The 18,660-nt window shown below is 45.7% G+C and overlaps 1 protein-coding gene across 3 annotated transcripts in view; it reads left to right on the forward strand.

Annotated features, from left to right (window-relative positions):
- KANK4 (KN motif and ankyrin repeat domains 4) overlaps positions 1-18,660 on the forward strand; it is a 73,471-nt gene that overhangs the window by 29,327 nt on the left and 25,484 nt on the right. Inside the window, exons 2-3 of one of the 3 annotated variants that reach the window (XM_047873146.1) lie at positions 6,603-6,842; positions 14,133-14,220. In XM_047873146.1, the coding sequence (XP_047729102.1) occupies positions 14,205-14,220 (16 nt within the window). In that variant the 5' untranslated portion in view covers positions 6,603-6,842; positions 14,133-14,204. Of the gene's footprint in view, positions 1-6,602; positions 6,843-7,516; positions 7,622-14,132; positions 14,221-18,660 lie in introns of those variants that run through there. The other 2 variants (XM_047873145.1, XM_047873147.1) reach the window with 2 other exon arrangements.

Raw genomic sequence — 18,660 nt, forward strand, 5'->3', positions numbered from 1 at the left:
TACCAGGGCAAGAGGGAGTGGGGAGTTATTGTTTAGTGGGTTACAGAGTTTATGATGGAGATAAAAAATTGGGGGCATAGTGGTGATGGTGACAGAACATTGTGAATGTATTTAACGCCATTGAATTCTACATTTGCAAATGGCTAAAATGGTAAATTTTATCTTATGTATATGTATTTTAGCACACTTTTAAAAATCAGGTTGTGGCAATGTTTGCATAATTCTGAGTATACTACAATTGTTGAATTGCCCAATGTATATAAGTAAATTATACGGTATGTAGATTACATAACAAATAAAGCTGTTTAAGAAAAATCCTTTCCAGCTCTGACAGTTTCTATGATCCATCCATTTATTCGCGTGTTAGTTGAGTTCCTATCATATCCACTGTTAGGAATAGGGTGATTAATAAATCAAACACAATCTGTGCCCTTCCCTCACTTAAAACATTGTGGGTTTACAAAGTAATCCTAGCTAACATTTATTGATTGTTTATTATATACAGAGCATTGGTACAAGCACTTTACATACGTATCTCACACGGTCCTCACAACCATGGACTGAACTGAACAGGAAAATTTGCTCAAGGTCACATAGCCAGGATTTAAACCTGGTCTGTCTTACCTCAAAGCCTGTGCTCTTAACCATTCATCATCATATGTGTCAACTGGGTTCCAGCCACCTGGAATTGGGGTCTTCCTGGAGACCTGCCCTGAGGCCTGCCTGACAGGCTGCCTGATCTGGAAGCACGGCCGAGAGAGCTAAAGATGACATGGAATGACCTCCAGGAGGGAGTGAGTTTGGAAAATAAGGCCTAAGTCAAGGGAATTTTGCACAGCCATTTACAGTAATCGTTATAAAACAGGTATGACTGTATTTTTTAAACGGTTAGGTGATAGAATTTTAAATATAAAATTGAATTCACACTTGAATTTATACTATTATGTTAATAGCTAACATATTTACTATAAGTTGAACACAGACTGTATACCAGTCTGTGTTCTAAGTGGTTGACCTATATCATCATCTTTAATCCTCCATGACATGTAGGGTATATTACTATTCCTTTTTTTACAAGTGAGGCAGCTAAGGCACAGAGAGGTTAAGCCATGTGTTCAAGGTTACACAGGGAGTGGCGGACCTGGGATTCTAGCCATGGCTTCTTGACTTGGAGCCCAGACTCTTAACCACCATAGTACTTGCTCTTTTATTATGTTAAGATACACAGGGTGCCGGGTAGTTCAGTGGGTTAAGCATCCAACTTCAGCTCAGGTCATGATCTCCCGGTTCCTGAGTTCGAGCCCTGCCTTGGGCTCTGTGCTGACCGCTCAGAGCCTGGAGCCTGCTTTGGATTCTGTGTCTCTCGTCTCTCTCCACACCTCCCCTGCTCGCCTTCTGTCTCTCTCAAAAATAAATAAATAATAAAATAAAATTATGTTAGGATATGCAAAGTAGTTGGACATGAAACTAGTTTTTATCGAGATGGTAGGATAATGATGGTTTCCCCCCTTTTTTCCCCACAAATGATTTTTTTTATTTTCTAAGAATATATCATAATAGTGATTTTTTTTTTATACCACGAAAAGAAATCTCATGTCACTTTCATCTTCTTACTTCATCGTTTTATCTGGCTGTATTTGCTTTGGAAGTTGCTGTGCGTGTGCACACACTAAGCCAGCGCCATGGAACAGGTGGACAGCGTAGCGGGAGATGCCGGCAGGTGTTGGAGGCGCGGCTCCTGTGGTTGCAGCTGCCCCGACTGCTGCCATCTTCCAGGGAGGTGTGTCCCCTTCTCATCACATGCTTACCAATACTGACGCTCTTTCTTTCTTTTTAAAATTTTTTTAAAGTTTATTTATTTTTTTGGAGAGAGAGAGAGCACAAGCTGGGGAGCGGCAGAGAGAAGGAGAGTCAGAATCTCAAGCAGGCCTCACACCATCAGCGCAGAGCCCGATGTGGGGCTCAAACTCACAAAACCATGAGATCAGACCTGAGCCGTGATCAAGAGTCAGACACTCAGCCAACTGCACCACCACCCCGACGATCTTTCTTTAAAAACAGTTTTTTCCCTACCCTATGACCCAGCAATAGCACTGCTAGGAATTGACCCAAGGGATACAGGAGTACTGATGCAGAGGGGCACTTGTACCCCAATGTTCATAGCAGCACTCTCAACAATAGCCGAATTGTGGAAAGAGCCTAAATGTCCATCAACTGATGAATGGATAAAGAAATTGTGGTTTATATACACAATGGAGTACTACGTGGCAATGAGAAAGAACGAAATATGGCCCTTTGTAGCAATGTGGATGGAACTGGAGAGTGTGATGCTAAGTGAAATAAGCCATACAGAGAAAGACAGATACCATATGTTTTCACTCTTAGGTGGATCCTGAGAAACTTAACAGAAACCCATGGGGGAGGGGAAGGGAAAAAAAAAAAAGAGCTTAGAGTGGGAGAGAGCCAAAGCATAAGAGACTCTTAAAAACGGAGAACAAACTGAGGGTTGGTGGGGGGTGGGAGGGAGGGGAGGGTGGGTGATGGGTATTGAGGAGGGCACCTTTTGGGATGAGCACTGGGTGTTGTATGGAAACCAATCTGACAATAAATTTCATATATTGAAAAAAAACAAAAACAAAAACAAAAACAAAAACAAACAGTTTTTTCCCCTAACTTGTAAGTCGTTGTCATACCATGGTTAACAGCGGTGCATAAACTGAATTTGACTCTTGGTGCAGATAGTCTTGGTACCTGGGCAACGAACTGCCCTGAGCCTCGGACAATGGAAATAACAGTACCACCTTATAGGGTTATTGTGAAAATTAAATTGGATGGTGTTTGGAATGGACCTACGGTGCCTGGCACAGTGTAGGGTAAACAAAGAGTATGGCATTTTGATGTTATCTTTCTCCTTTTTAATTCATGTGGTTAAACATCTTTCGAATATTAGCCGTGAGTACTTCTTCTTTTCTGAATTGCCTGCTCGTGCCTTTTCCTCATTTGTCTCTTGGTGTCTTGATTTTATAGTGCGTTTGGGTGAAGGACTGAGAGCATTCCGGGAGGGTCTTTTCCCTGTGGCCCCGATGCCTTCCATTTTCCCTAGGGAACGTTTCTCACTGGTTAGTGAAGACTCCTCTCTCCTCGAAATTGGCACTGTTCCCTTCCTGAGAAATTCTCCTCTGATTTAAAGGGTCAGTCTTTACAACCGCTGATTCCCCCTGGACAGCTGCACCTGCAGGTCTCACGGGCATGATTTCTTTCTCCATCCGTTTAAGTTGTGTTCCATCAGAGTGGCCATAGTCAGAACCCGCGTGCTCAGAGAGGCTCTGTTTCAGCAGCATGTGTGCCTAACCAGTATGCTCCAACTCGGCCCCTGTCATCACACAGGCTGCCAAGTAGCTGACCTTCCTGAGCAAAGTGCAAAAGCCTAAGGGACTTCTTAGATAAAAGGCACATTCTTAAGATAGTTTCATCTCCTTTTCTTTTTGCCTACATGTCCATCTTGCCTCACGTGGAGAGTCCACTCTTTTCCCATCATGGGGCAGACAGGACCTAGGCCACAGAAGTTGGATGTTTCTAAACTGCAAAAGGAGTCAGTCTCCCCTCAGCCAAATGATTCTTGCCAGAAAAGTTCTTGTGGATAAATATGTTTGGTGTGGGGGATTCTCTGGATGGCTTGGTGGGAACATAAAGTTGGCTACTGATCTTAAGACCTATGTCTGGGGGCGCCTGGGTGGCGCAGTCGGTTAAGCGTCTGACTTCAGCCAGGTCACGATCTCGCGGTCCGTGAGTTCGAGCCCCGCGTCAGGCTCTGGGCTGATGGCTCAGAGCCTGGAGCCTGTTTCCGATTCTGTGTCTCCCTCTCTCTCTGCCCCTCCTCCATTCATGCTCTGTCTCTCTCTGTCCCAAAAATAAATAAACGTTGAAAAAAAAAATTAAAAAAAAAAAAAAAAAAGACCTATGTCTGGGTGAGGCATAGGGGTGGGGGCATGCCGGTATCCCATGGCCCAGAGGCCCTGGAGGGGGGCCTCCCCAAAGAAGCACAACCCCCTAGAGAGTTGTGGAGCTTTCCCATGAAGACCTTCCCTAAATGCGATGTCACCCTCTGCGTGGACAGAACCAGCACTGAAGCTTCCATCAGGCTATTAGACTGCGAGACAGAAAATCTGGGTTTGAGTCGAGGCTTTGCCTTTTGTTAGCTTTGTAACCTGGGGAATGAGCTTTGTGTCCTCATCTGGACAATGGAGGGTAACGACCCTGGTTCTGCTCACCTCCCTGCTTGACTCTGGAGTGAAATGAGCAAAGTGGGCAAGTTAGAAAGGCATAAAAGACAAGAATCTCTCCTCCTCTTAGAGACATGGCGGTCAGCACAGTGTCTGTCCCAGCATCTCACGTGGAGGCCAGAGAAATGAAAGGGCTCCTTGTCTCCAGAAAGAGGTCTGAAGAAGAAGAAACTAGATTCGGAGTATGTGCCTTTTCCTGTGGGTCTTCTGTCCTGGCATCTGAGCCAAGCAGTGGCACTGCTGGGGGCCTAGTATTTCCTTCCCTCAGTCTGCCGTCTTTTTAAAGGTTTTTTTTTTTTTTTTAACATTTATTTTGAGAGAGAGAGAGTGCACATGTGAGCAGGGGAGGGGCAGAGAGAGAGGAATAGAGAATCCCAAGCAGGCTCTGTATGCACACTGTCAGCACAGAGCCTGATGTGGGGCTCAATCTCACAAACCATGAGATCATGACCTGAACCAAAATCAAGACTCGGACGCTTAACCGACTGAGCCACACAGGTGCCCCTCTGCCATCTTTTTTAATCTGGTAAGAAGCTTGGAGTCAGCTAGAGAAGCAGAAATGCTGCCTTGGTACTGAAGGGAGTATCTGGAGGGGTCACCTGTGTTTATTTTTTATTTTTTTACTAAAATTTTTTTAATGTTTATTTATTTTTGAAAGAGAAAGACAGTGTGAGCAAGGGGAGGGGCAGAAAGAGAGGGAGACGCAGAATCCGAAGTAGGCTCCAGGCTCCAAGCTGTCAGCACAGAACCCAATGCGGGCTCAAACTCACGACCTGCAGGATCATGACCTGAGCCGAAGTCGGACACTCAACCAACTGAGCCACCCAGACACCCCCACCTGTGTTTAGAATGGTCAGTATTGTGGATAAGTTCAGTTTCACAAACCTGACATGGCCTCTAGCCTGTGATGCTGGTCAGGGACACTAACGCAGAAGCAGCAATTAGAATTCAGGTGATACTGGCTGCAGTAGAAAGCAGACAGGAACAGTGGAAGCAGGAAGGATAGCCACTGCTCTTCAGGGGATGCTGAGTGGAGCTTGGTGGATAGGCAGGGACTGGCCAGTGGTCCGGGTAGAATGGTGGATCTTGAAAGAAAAGTACAGTTCTGGAAATAAGCCTCTCATCTCCATACTGGATAAGGAAGAATTTCTCCCTGGGAGAGCAAATACGAATGCTTATCTCCAACACATAGATGAATCAGAGGGGAAGAATGGGTGGCTGGAAAGTCGTGGGACCCAGTGAAATGGAGAGCTTTTTTTTCCACTCTGTCCTGCTGAAATGGCATGTGCCTCTAGCCATTCTCTGGCCAATTTGGAGAGGATGGTCAATGATCATTTTTTAAAAATTTATTTGTTTATTTTGAGAGACAGAGCAAACAGGGGAGGGGCAGAGAGAGAGGAAGATCGAGGATCCCAAGCAGGCTCCATGCTGTCAGTACAGAGCCTGATGTGGGGCTTGAACTCATGAACCATGAGATCATGACCTGAGCCAAAATCAAGAGTTGGACGCTCAACCAACTGAGCCACGCAGGCGCCCCAATCAATGATCATTTTAATCTATCAAAGAGGCTGTTTGCTCCTTAGTATATTTTTCCATGTGACCTCAGAGTTCAAGGCATATTTCTGACTTTGTTTTTATTCTGATGGTTTGGTCTGTGTACTCAGTTAACACAGAAATCCTTTCAGCAGTTGAGAAAGGTGAATGCTGGTGTTCCACAGCCTTGTCCATCACATCCACCTGTGCCCTTCCATAAGTCTCTTAACCTTCCTCTTGAACAAGATGCTCTAGAATACAAAGCAAGTAAGGAAAATAAGGAGTGTGATCCAGTGTAGTAGGAAAAACACAGAATTCCACCCCCAAAATATTAATTTTAATCCGGATTCACTCCGAGGTGAGCCAAGAGAAGTCACTTCCATGTCTGTCTCATTTTCTTTGCCTGTACAATGGGGATGCTCATCCCATCTGGCTGCCTCAAGCTAGTTTGAGGATAAATGGGATTCAGAATGTTTAGTGCTTTCCAAGTGTATTGGGCTGGATGCAGGCAGCATTTCAGGGTGACACTCAGCTCTGGCATCAATTTCAGCGTGGGTTAGACAGGAATCTGCCCTGGTCTTTGAAGCGCATCTCGACAGGCAGTGTCTGTGAAGGTCAGAGCTGCTTTGACATGTCTTACCGATAGAGCTTCATTTCCTAGGGCACACTCATGTGGCTAGGGCGCACGGAAGGTAAAGGGGATAAGGTCCCCATAATCTCCTGCATACAGGAGCCCAGATGCTCTCCTGGCTCCTTTTGACACCTACCCCACTGTGTCTCCTTCAGGTCCAGTATTAGTGCTGGATTTGGAGAGCGTGGAGCCCCTGAGCCTGAGCCTCACACCTGCCTCTGCTCCAAAGAGCTGTGGCTGCAGTGGGCTGGCTGAGACTCTTCACAGCACCTGCCTGGGACACTCCGAGACCGTCCTCCTCCACAGCTGCCTTCTCCCGGGCTCCTGAGCCTGCCCTTCTGAACTCACTGGTCCGTGCCGCAGTTAGAAGCCCTGCCCGGAGCTGGATCCTTATAGTAGGTATTTTCCTTTCTCTTTCTGCCAGAATAGGATGCATTTTGGTCCTGGGGCATCAGACTGGTAGAGTGGCAGGAAGCAGAAGCTGCCAGTCTGGTCCTGGGATCTCACTGATCATCATATCTTCCTGCTCTGCCCCAATAGACTTCGAGTCACAGATCCAGGCAGCTGGCAGTCTAGGGATTGCTTGCGGAAGCTTTGTATGGTTGTGGGACCCCAGGAGGTGGGTGGGGGAGGAAGTTTCTAAAGCAGAGCTTAGAAGAAAGAGATGCACCACTGGAGGGTTTCAGCTTCTAAGGACAATCCCTGTGTCCTCATTAGGAACAATTTTATTAATGAGCCACCCAAGCTGCAGGAAGAGAGAAGGAAAGCATAATTAATTATGACCCCTCAGAGAAGCGCTTAGAGTCAGGGCAGTCAGAGGAGGAAGGTGTGTGCTGCGTGTGAGTCTTTAGATGTGGCCGCAGCTCTGGGAACTAACTTTGCAGTTGAAGGATTGGAGCTTTCCTCTTTGTGCAAGATCGGGTATCAGCTTATTGAGCATTGAATTCCTGCCTGACCCTGCTCCCCTCTTCCCGGGAGTGAAAAGGAAGTCAGTATTTGCTTTTCCAGCAAGGTCACGGATCACCTGACCAAATCCTTTAACAGCTGGGAAGCCAGTGCTGCTGTGCTGAACTCATGAGCCATCAGCTCTGGTCCAGCAGCCAGAACCTCGCTTTCCGCAGGGAGACGACTTCTCTCGCTCCAGGTTATGGCAAGGGGAGGATGCCAGGGGAAGGTAATGTGGTTACAGCTTTCCTCCCGACAATTTTCTCTTCCCGAAGCTCCAGATTCAGCTGCTGCATTGCAGGGAAAAATGACAGACACTTGCCGAAAAATGTGAGACCGGAGTTAATGAGGTTGTGTTAATGTGTCATTTATTGAGAATGAGTTATCTCTTTGTTTCCTGAGTCGGCGGGAAGGGAGCTGGCTGGAGAACTCCATAGGCAGAATCTTTTTTAGGAGTGCATCTCACCTCCCCGGGTGTTTGGGCTTCAGTGCTCTCGCTCTCAATGTTAAGTAGTACTGTCAGATTCCTCCTGCTTCTCAGCACAGGGGACATTTACACTTGAAGGCATGGGGCCCTGGAATGGGGAAACAGGAAGCTCTCGTCTTTTTGGCAGGATTCGTAAGAGGTACGGGTAATTTTTTTTTCCCTCTTTTGGAAAGAGTGCTTTGTCTTTGCAAGTGATTGTGCAGGGATTGACAGGGTTGCTGTTTGGTGCACTACCTTGCTAAATATTTGACTTTGTAAGGTTGAATTCTCCAAGAATCATCGTGGCAGTACGGCTGTGCTTTGAGCCAAGGTTTCTTTTCAAGGAAATCCAAGGTGCTATTTATTTTGGCATGCGGCCTGTCCTAGGATGAAATACGGCATTTTTATGATTGCAGAATAAAGAGAGATTTGAAGAGAATAAAAGTGCAGAACTAGGTTTCAGTTTCAGGACTAAGTAAAGGAAGGTTTCTTTGTATTTGGATTCGAGGTTAGGAATGAGACTGTAAATGGCATCATAAAAGGAATAAATGTGGGTAGGGAGAAGGTGTAAGTATACACGGCAGGAGTCGGGCTGACTAGGGGAAATCAGACTGTTTCTTCTAATGTGGCCTCGTAGTTACACAGGGACTGTCAGACTGACTGCCTCTGTGGTGAATTTTGAACGGGCAGCCTCAGTCTCCATCTCTTCACTACCCACTGGCTTTGAGAGGCAGTGTGGAGTGATGGAGTGACACAAACTGTCCTACCCCTAATTTACTGGGAACTTTGGATTGGCCACTTAGCCTCATTGGGCCTTCGATTCCTCATTTGTAACTTGGAGATGATACCATGAACTGAGTGTCTACCATACGTTAGGTTGTGAGGGTGTGGAGGTGGGGGTGAAGGGCACAGAAATGAGTCCTGCAGGAATTCTGACCTTCACAAGCTTGTAGAATAGGAGGGGAGAAGAGCTAGAGACAGACAAATCTATATACACTCGAAACATAAAGCTATATATACTCGAAACATCTAGAATGTGATGAGCTAATGAGAGGGCATTCTTGATCCTGGGATAAGCCATAAACAAATGAAAAGTTACATAACGGGACCAGGCATTATACGGTTCTGAATATCAAGGATACAACTTAACGGCATCGAGTAATAAACTGCTTTATGTCAGAATTGTTAATGCTTTAGAAGGTTGCAAAATTCCATTTGAAAGGGGAATTCTGTCCAACAAGGCTAATTTTCATATTCAGTTGTGTTGCAAAGTAGCATGTGTTGATGCGGCAATTATTCTTCCATTCCACTCACCTAACCACATGAAATATACACCCTCAGCTAAAATCTAAGATGTCCACCATAAGGACGATGGGCCGAGTACAGAAGTCTGGGGTGGGTGGAGGCCGGCAGCGGCATGATGTGGGCATGACAGTTCTCTCCTTTCCTTCCTGTGTCTAGCCCTTTCGAGTGCAAGCTTGCTATGCCCTCTTCTTCAGAGTGTTGGGGTGTCAGCTCCATTTGATTTCTGTAACCTTGGAATGATTAATTTTAGCAAAATTCAAGTTTAAGAGAACTATTAGAAGTCTCCGTAGAGTTCTTTTTAGTGAAATTTGATCTAATGTGTGCTGCATAATTATTTGAAGCCCTAGGATCTGATACATCAAGGGCTGAGTCCTAACTCAAACCAAAGCTGGTGAGTGTGACTGAACTCTCCGACGGGATGGTGGGTTTGTGCTGAAGGTCCTTCTGCACCCAGGTGGCCCCCTCTTGCTTAGGAGGAGCCTTGTTGTGTGGTGTCCAGTCCTAGAGAAGGAGATCACACACACCTTTGGCCAAGAGACCTTACAAGAGAGCGGTCTCCTTATCCGTGTCCAGAAGGCGTTTTGTGCATACTTGTGAGAGAAGCAGAGAAGCATCCAAGTCAGGAACATCTCCCCTCACAGAGAGAGCTAGGGATTGGTCACAGCATTAGGGCTGGGCAAAGGTTTATTTTTTATTTATTTATTTATTTAAAAAAAATTTTTTTTTCAACGTTTATTTATTTTTGGGACAGAGAGAGACAGAGCATGAACGGGGGAGGGGCAGAGAGAGAGGGAGACACAGAATCAGAAACAGGCTCCAGGCTCTGAGCCATCAGCCCAGAGCCCAACGCGGGGCTCGAACTCACGGACCGCGAGATCGTGACCTGGCTGAAGTCGGACGCTCAACCGACTGCGCCACCTAGGCGCCCCTGGGCAAAGGTTTATAAATCACTTCTGTTCCCAGGACACGACTGGAGTTGGCTAGATTTGAGGGCAAATCCTGTCCTAACACCTGCTTGTTATGGGACTTTGGCAGGCCTGTAAACCCTCTCAGCCTCAGTCTCCCTATCTGAAAAGTGGGGACCATAATAATAATGTCCTTGGGGCTATGGTGACGACTGCATGAGATAATTCGAGCATGTCAGGTGCTCTGACACTTGCCTGTTGCTCAGTAAAGCTGTGGGGTAGAAGGAAGGAGGAGGGGGAAACCATGATGATGATGGAGAGACAGGCTGAGGGGCCATGCCTAGGGTTTGTGTCCTCACCCTTTCTTCCCTAGGCTTCACCTCACAGCTGCCAAGCCTTTCCTGCCCTCCAGCATCTGGGAGGCTCCCCCACCGACTGTGGACCTGTGGCATTGAGATCAGTGGCAGTGTCCTCTGTCTAGAAACCCTTTCTTTTCTTTTTTTAAAAAAATTATATTTATTGGGGCGCCTGGGTGGCTCAGTCGGTTAAGCATCTGACTTTGACTCAGGTCATGATCTCACGGTTTGTGAGTTTGAGCCCCGCGTTGGGCTCTGTGCTGACAGCTCAGAGCCTGGAACCTGCTTTGGATTCTGTCTCTCCCTCTCCCTCTGCCCCTCCCCTGCTCATGCTCTGTCTCTGTCTCTCAATAATAAATAAAAATGTTAAAAATTTTTTTTAATTTAAATTTAAAAATTAAAAAAATATATATATGTTTTTTAATTGAGATCATTGAAACATAACTGACATAATATTGTGTTAGTTTTAGGTGTACAACATGACTTGATATTTGTATTTATTGTTAAATGGCTTCTACAATAAGTCCAGTTAACATCCGTTAACCGTAACCATAGTTACAAACTGTGTAACACCATAGTTACATAGCTACAACTATGTGAAATATGATGAGAACTTTTAAAAAATTCCTGCATAGTAGGGGTGCCTGGGTGGCTAAATCGGGTAAGTGTCTGACTCTTGATTTCAGCTCAGATCATGATCTCAGGTTCATGGGATTGAGCCCCACGTTAGGCTCTGCACTGTCAGTATGGAGCCTGCTTGGGATTCTCTCTCTCCCTCTCTCTCTGCCCCTCCCCTGCTTGTTCTCTCTCTCTCTCTCTCAAAATAAATAAATAAACATTTTTAAAAAATTCCTGTATAGTTAACATACAGCATTATGTCAGTTTCAGGTGTATATTATGATTCAACCATTCTATACATTACTCAGTGCTATCATAAGTGTACTGTTAATTCCCTTCACCTATTTCACCCATCTCCCCACCCACCTCCTTTAATCATCAGTTCTCTATAGGTAAGAGTCTGGGTTTTGTTTGTTTGTTTGTTTTTTAATAAAAAATTTTCTTAAGTTTATTTATTTTGAGAGAGATAGAGAATATGTGCACATGCGCAAGGGAGGGGCAGAGAGAGAGAGCGAGAGAGAGCATCCCAAGCAGGCTCCATGCTGTCAGTGCAGAGGCCGATGTGAGGCTCAAACTCATGAACCATCATATCATGACCTGAGCCGCAATCAAGAGTCAGATGCTTAACCAACTGAGCCACCCAGGTGGCCCTTGTCTCTTGTTTTCTTTTTGTTTTCTTTCTTAAATTCCACATATTAGGGAAATTATATGGTATTTGTCTTTCTCTGACTGACTTATTTCAGCTAACATAATACCTTCTAGACCTATCTATGTTGTTGCAAATGGTAAGATTTCATTCTTTTTTATGGCTGAGTAATATTCCATTATATATATGTGTGTGTATTGATATATATATATATATATATATATATATATATCACACTTACAATGATAGGTTTTAAGATCTACTCTCTTAACAACTTCTAAATATGCAGTACAGTGTTATTAACTATAGTCCCCATGCAGCACATTATATCCCTATGACATATTTATCTTCTAACTAGAAATTTGTACCTTTTGACCACTGTCACCCATTTCACCAACCATCCCCACCCTGCCTCTGACAGCCACCAATCTGTTCTCTGTATCTATGGAATCAGGTTTTTTTAGATTCCACAAACAAGTGAGATCATATGGTATTTGTGTTTCTCTATTTCACTTAGCATAATGCCCTCAAGATCCATCCATAATTGTCACAAATGGCCAAGACTTACTTCTTTGTCATGGCTGAGCAATATTTCATTGTATATATGTATACACCACTTCATTTTTTTTTTTTTAATTTTAACGTTTATTTTTGGGAAAGAGAGAGAAGACAGAGCTTGAGCAGGGGAAGGGCAGAGAGACAGGGAGACACAGAATCTGACACAGGCTCCAGGCTCTGAGCTGTCAGCACAGAGCGTGACATGGGACTCGAACACACAAATTGTGAGATCATGACCTGAGCCGAAACCAAGAGTCGGATGCTTAACTGACTGAGCCAGCCAGGTGCCCATATACCACACTTCCTTTATCCTTTCATCCGCTGATGGACACGTAGGTGATTTCAGAACCTTTTCTTTCTAGCAAGGGTGACCCTCCCTTGCCCCAGGTTAGAACCTTCTAGGTCTCTCCACCTTCTGCCTGGTTAGCAGGACACTTGCCCTTCTTATCCCCAGTTTCTCTCTACTCCAGCTCTCTACCACCCCCAGACTCAAGTACTTATCGTCCCGAGGTAGGTGAGGTACTTTGTGTCAGCATTCCCTCTGCAGAGAGTGTGTCTGCACATAGAAACCCGGCCCGCCCTTCTAGAGGGCTCACTCTTCTACAGGGAAAGGTCCCTCTGGCAGCTGCATGGAAGGTAGATTGGAGTGCTCACAGAAAAGAGGACACATGAAAATCTTCCAGGCAAACTTTAGACTTCCTCTCATTTGGTGGGCCTCACATTTCCCAGCCCTCTTCTCCAGTTTACTTGTTTGCTCACCTTCATTCCATCCTGGATTGTTGGAGGCCACCCCTCATCCATCTGTCACTCCCAGTTTCCCTCAATCCTCCCCTCATCCCTGGTATGCTTTTCTGGTCTCGAATTCATTGTCAAACACATTGGAATTCCTGAAACAACTCCGCTTCCACTGCTGAGGTGTCACAGATAATTCATTGTTATGATGTGTGTGGAGTTACAATCATAAAAAGACAATTTTCCTAGGTGATTTATTATAATGGGGGTAGGCGCCAGGTTGTTTACCATTCAAAGAAAGAGTCCAGGGAATGGATTAAAACTTTGGGGAGAATTTATGATTAAACCTCAAGGTATCCTAATTCAAAGTCAGGACAGTTTTCTGCTTGAATAGTTTCTGATGTCTTTGGACCACCCAGCTTGAACTTCCCTTGTCCTGCCCGTGGTTAGAAATCACTTCTAAGTATCCGCTCCTACTCAGTACTTGCAATGATCTCGCCCCTGTTTTGAATCTGATTGGGACGTCACGGATCATTTATAGATACTCTGATTCCAGTATTAAAAATAAATGGATTATAATTCTTTTACCATAACGGAGGGGGGGTTGATTACAGCTTTTGATGTTATGGAAGGAACACCGTGATAGTTGTCAGAGCCCTGGGTCTGGCTCCAGCTCTGTCACTAGAATGCTGAGAGGTCCTGCACAGAGCAATTAGCTACTTTAAAGTTTGTTGATTTATTTATTTATTTTGAGAGAGAGAGAAGGAGAGGACCCCAAGCAGACTCCGTGCTGTCAGCGCAGAGCCTGACATGGGGCTCACAATTCATGAACGGTGACATCATGACTTGAGCCGAAATCAAGAGTTAGACTCGTTAACTGACTGAGCCACCCAGGAGCCCTGAGAGCAATTGACTTCTGAGCCTCAGTTTCTTCATCTGTCAAGAGAGTGGGTTGGGCCAAATGCTTCCTTTGTTGTTAACCATTGCTAACATCCTGTGAAGTCATGCCCAGGATTGGACACACTGGAGGGAGTGTGAAGCTCATGGGTATCCCTGGGAGAAATGCAGGGATAGGAGATCTTTGGTGTTATGTTGCCTCCATACTTATTCTAGCTGTAGGTAATAAGACTCCACTTTCCTGTCCTTCCTTTTAGGACTCTCCAACGAGTTTTACAGACTTCCTGGATGAAGAGTGCCTGAGAGACTGACAGTCTGCGTTCCCTAAGATGGAGAAGACAGATGGTAGGCAGGCCGCTCTGTACTCCCTGGTCTAAAGCGAGTACTTGGGTTGGAAAGGGATTGCCTTCACAGATCCTGGAAATAGCCTAAGGGAGACCCACAAGAGACATTCCCCAAATAGGCAGTGCTGGGAGACCCCAACCATGTATTTCAGGTATGAACAAAAGAAGGTGGTAGAGGATGAAAAGTTTCACGTCTGTGTCGCACTTGTGTAATTTTTGGACAGTTTTCTCACCTCTTCCAAGCATGGAGAAGGGAGCAGGATGCCCTCACCCGTTACCCTCATTTTTTTTTTTAATGTTTGTTTCTGTTTGAGAGAGAGAGACACAGACAGAGTGTGAGCGCGGGAGAGGCAGAGAGGGAGACACAGAATCCGAAGCAGGCTCCAGGCTCTGAACTGTCAGCACAGAGCCCAACGTGGGGCTCAAACCCATGAACCGTGAGATCATGCCCTGAGCCAAAGTCAGACACTTCACCAACTGAGCCACCCAGGTGCCCCTTGTTACCCTCATTTTAAGGATAAGGAACTTGATGTCTGAGAAAGAGGCACAATATGGTGAAAGAGCCTTCATTCATACCTGGGTGACTCTCCCTGTCATTTAACTCCTCTGAGTCTCAGTCCCCTCATGTATCAGTTAACTTTGCTGTGTCACAAACCAGTCAAAAATTTATTGACTTAAAATAAAGACATTGACTATTTCCCAAAATATTCTGTGGGTTGTCTGGACCATTGTTCTACTCTGATATTTGATATGTGCTGGGCTTATTCATGTGTTTGTGGTCTTCTGGGTGACTTGGCCGGATGATTTAGAATGGACATATTTACATCGCTGGTGGTTGACTCCATGTCACCTGGGGCACAGGTAATGATTTGGCCATGTGTTTCTCATCATCCAGCAGGCTAGCTGGGGCTTATTCACACAGTGGCCGAAGCACAGCAAGCACAGCAAGAACGGACAAACCCCAGGGGCACCTGGGTGGCTCAGTCGGTTAAGTGTCCAACTTCGGCTCAAGTCATGACCTTACAGTTTGTGAGTTCGAGCCCCACATCAGGCTCTGTGCTGACAGCTTGGAGCCTGGAGCCTGCTTCAGATTCTGTGTCTCCCTCTCTCTCTGACCCTCCCCTACTCACACTCTGTCTCTGACTGTCTCTCTCAAGAATAAGTAAACGTTAAAAAAAATTTTTTTTTTTTTAATTTTTTTTTTTTTCAACGTTTATTTATTTTTGGGACAGAGAGAGACAGAGCATGAACGGGGGAGGGGCAGAGAGAGAGGGAGACACAGAATTGGAAACAGCCTCCAGGCTCTGAGCCATCAGCCCAGAGCCTGACGCGGGGCTCGAACTCACCGACCGCGAGATCGTGACCTGGCTGAAGTCGGACGCTTAACCGACTGCGCCACCCAGGCGCCCCTAAAAAAAATTTTTTTTAAAGAACAGACACACCTCAAGGTGCCAGCAATTTTCAAGTCTCTGCATTTGTCACATTTGCTGTTGACCCACTGGTCAAAGCAAGTCACAAGGCCAAGCTCAGGGTCAGTGTGGGAGGGGAGTGTCCAAGAGTGGGGTATGATTGTGGCTGTTTTTGCAAACGGTCTACTGCCCCTCAGCTATAAGCAGGTATAAATACCTACTTCATAGGGTTGGTAAAAGGCTAACTGAGATAATGCATGCAAAGTTGTTAAGTAATAACTATCTTGCACAACAAATGTCTTCATAAATATTCCCTTCTTCCCCTGTCCAGGAAACATGCTCAAGGTTATAGAGGAGATCCGGATCTCCTGACTTTCTAATGAAATGCTTTTTCCAGATCACAAATGTCAGGAAACAGGAGTGCCTATAATCCCCCTGAATCACATGACCTTTAACCAGCACAGGACTTAGGGACCAGACGGCAACTCCAGCCCTGCCTCTTCCTTCTTTCCAAATGTAGTCACCGTATATGTCAAGAGTCTGCCTTTCTCCCCAGAGAGCTGCCTTTTCAGTGCATCCATGGAAGTGGTCCCACAGAACACCAGCTAATTCTCTTAATGCCCTGGGGGCCTGTCATTCCTGCCTGCCTCATCTGTCCTGGCTCAGCAACCGCCCCCCCCCCCCCCCCCCCCCCCGCCCCGCTCCGATGTGCTCCACGTGATTACCCACAACTAGCTCAACAAAGGCACCCCTCCCTCGGGCACAACCACCTCACAAAATAAAGGCTGAAGAGGGAAAAAGCTTGGTCGCTGTCTTAAGCCTTCTGAAGAGGCTGGCTCATTAAATCTCCCTTCCTTCTGGCTGTGTTTTGGGTCACTTTCTCTATAGTTTCTGTTTTTCCTATTTCCTTCAGAAAACCAATATAGGCTTTTGGACTTTTCTTCCTCACTTTAAATATCTCTGATTGATTAGCTCACCTGCTGCACTTCACTGTGTTCCTCAAAATAACCACTGTGGCATCTCCCCCCCTTCCCTAGTCCCCTTCCGATCCCCTTTCTTGCATCTGTGCGTGTCTTAGGCTCACAACTGTTTGCGGGTCATTTCCAAGGGTCTAGTGATCTGGCATGCTTTCAGACTCTGTAGGGAATCCTAGGTAGCTCTGAGGCTATATATCTTACTTTTTTCTTCTCCCCTGACTCCTTTTCCCAGTTTCCCCAGAATTATCTTCTTGGACTCTTGAGGCTGTCATTCTAACACAAAGCTAAATATTCCAAGGAATGAGCACACCTTCAGCAGATCCTCCCCTGCCTCACTCAGCACCAGCCTATCTTGCCTTTCTCAAGTCCCTGCGCTGTGTTCTTTCTACGGCATTCATGCTAACAACCGCAGTGACTCTGTAAGTTAGGTATTATTATCACCACGTTACAAATGGAGAAACTGAGGCATCAGGAAATTAAATAATTAAGTAATGTTCCCAGAAGTAGGAAATGACAGAGCCAGGATTCAAATCCAGCCAGTTTGGCTATGTGTTCATTTATCCGATCTGAAGCTCATTTTGAGCAGAGACGGTCCTCTTAATTAATTCTTGCCCTGGCCCAATGCCTGGAATTCTGAGGTCCTGCATACCTGTCACCAGGTAGAATTAAGAAGAGCAGGGCCAAATGTGAGCAGAGGTCTGCTGGCATATTGGATCAACTCCCTCATACAAGGTCCAGCATTCCTATTACATTGGGAGAAGGAGAAGGAACACAGTGGTGGGTGGCAGGTGGAGCAGGTGTGTGTGTGTGTGTGTGTGTGTGTGTGTGTGTGTGTGTGTGTGAGAGAGAGAGAGAGAGAGAGAGATAACCCATAGGGCTAGTTTAGGAAAGCACCTATTAAATCTATCATCCTGGATGGCTGTTCAGTCTCCAGACTCCTTTGGTTTCCTTCCATCTCCCTTGTGGAAGATTTTGCCTTCGAATCTGCTGTTTCTTATTTGATGCTATTATTGTATTTGTGCTCTGGACCTGCTCCCAGAGGCCACTGGGTAAATCAGCCTCAATTGAATTGAGGCAATAAGCAGATAAATAATGCAGCCTCTCCTTTAGGAGAGTTCCTTGCCTTCTGGGTCATAAATCTACTCTGTACTTAACTTTAGACAAATACCTCCTCTCTGATTTGGTCTGTCCCTGTAATCCAGGAGGCTGCAGGGCCGACCAGTAGGCTTAAGAGTACAGCCAAGTGTAGCCTGGAAAACTAACAGAAAAGCAATAGCTCTCAGTTACTGAAACTACGAGTGTGCCTCTTTGGGAAAGCAGGTTGGTAAAACATTGTGTGGGTGAATGGGAACTTATTTAGTATGGGGGGGGAGGGTTGAGACGTATTTACTCCTCATTGCCTGAAGTTCAGGTCCCTGCCACAGAAATGGTAGAATCCAACGAAGACCATCCTGTGGGTGAGCACCAGTGCCTCCTTCTGTTCCTTGCTATGGTTGTGACTTAACTGTGTAAAGCCTATGGCTTTACTGAGCCCACTAGGCTTGATTGTGTCAGTGTGCACACCATGAACCTTTGCGTGTCTAGTTGATTTCATTTAGTTCTTTGGAGGTAACTGTACTTCTCTAAACACAGAGGGCCACCTGAAAAGCATGTGACACTGGCCAAAAGGAGAGATCAGACGAACAAGTGGGAAGAACTCAGGCCCAATATGTCATCACATGTGGGGAGAAAGCAGCCCCCCAGAAGCTACCCCAGGTAGCACCATCAACTGCACCCTTTTTCTTTAACTTGTCCCTTTCCCTTCATTCCTTTCTCTTACCTTGACCATGTCAGCCTTTAGCTTCTCTTACCTTGACCATGTCAGCAGGCTCCCAAATGGTCTTGAGGCATTTGGTTTGTCCTTTTTGCAGTCCTCTGTGAAGATACTCTTTGAGAAGCCACAGTTGATTACCTGCAGAGTGAAGTCAAGGCTTGTTGGTGTGCATGTGAACTGCTCCAAGATCTGGTTCTTGCTGACTTTTCCACTTGTCTCTTCCTACTCTTCTCTACCTCACT

The sequence above is a fragment of the Prionailurus viverrinus genome, chromosome C1, assembly GCF_022837055.1.
Source record: "Prionailurus viverrinus isolate Anna chromosome C1, UM_Priviv_1.0, whole genome shotgun sequence".
NCBI classification, from domain to species: Eukaryota; Metazoa; Chordata; class Mammalia; order Carnivora; family Felidae; genus Prionailurus; species Prionailurus viverrinus.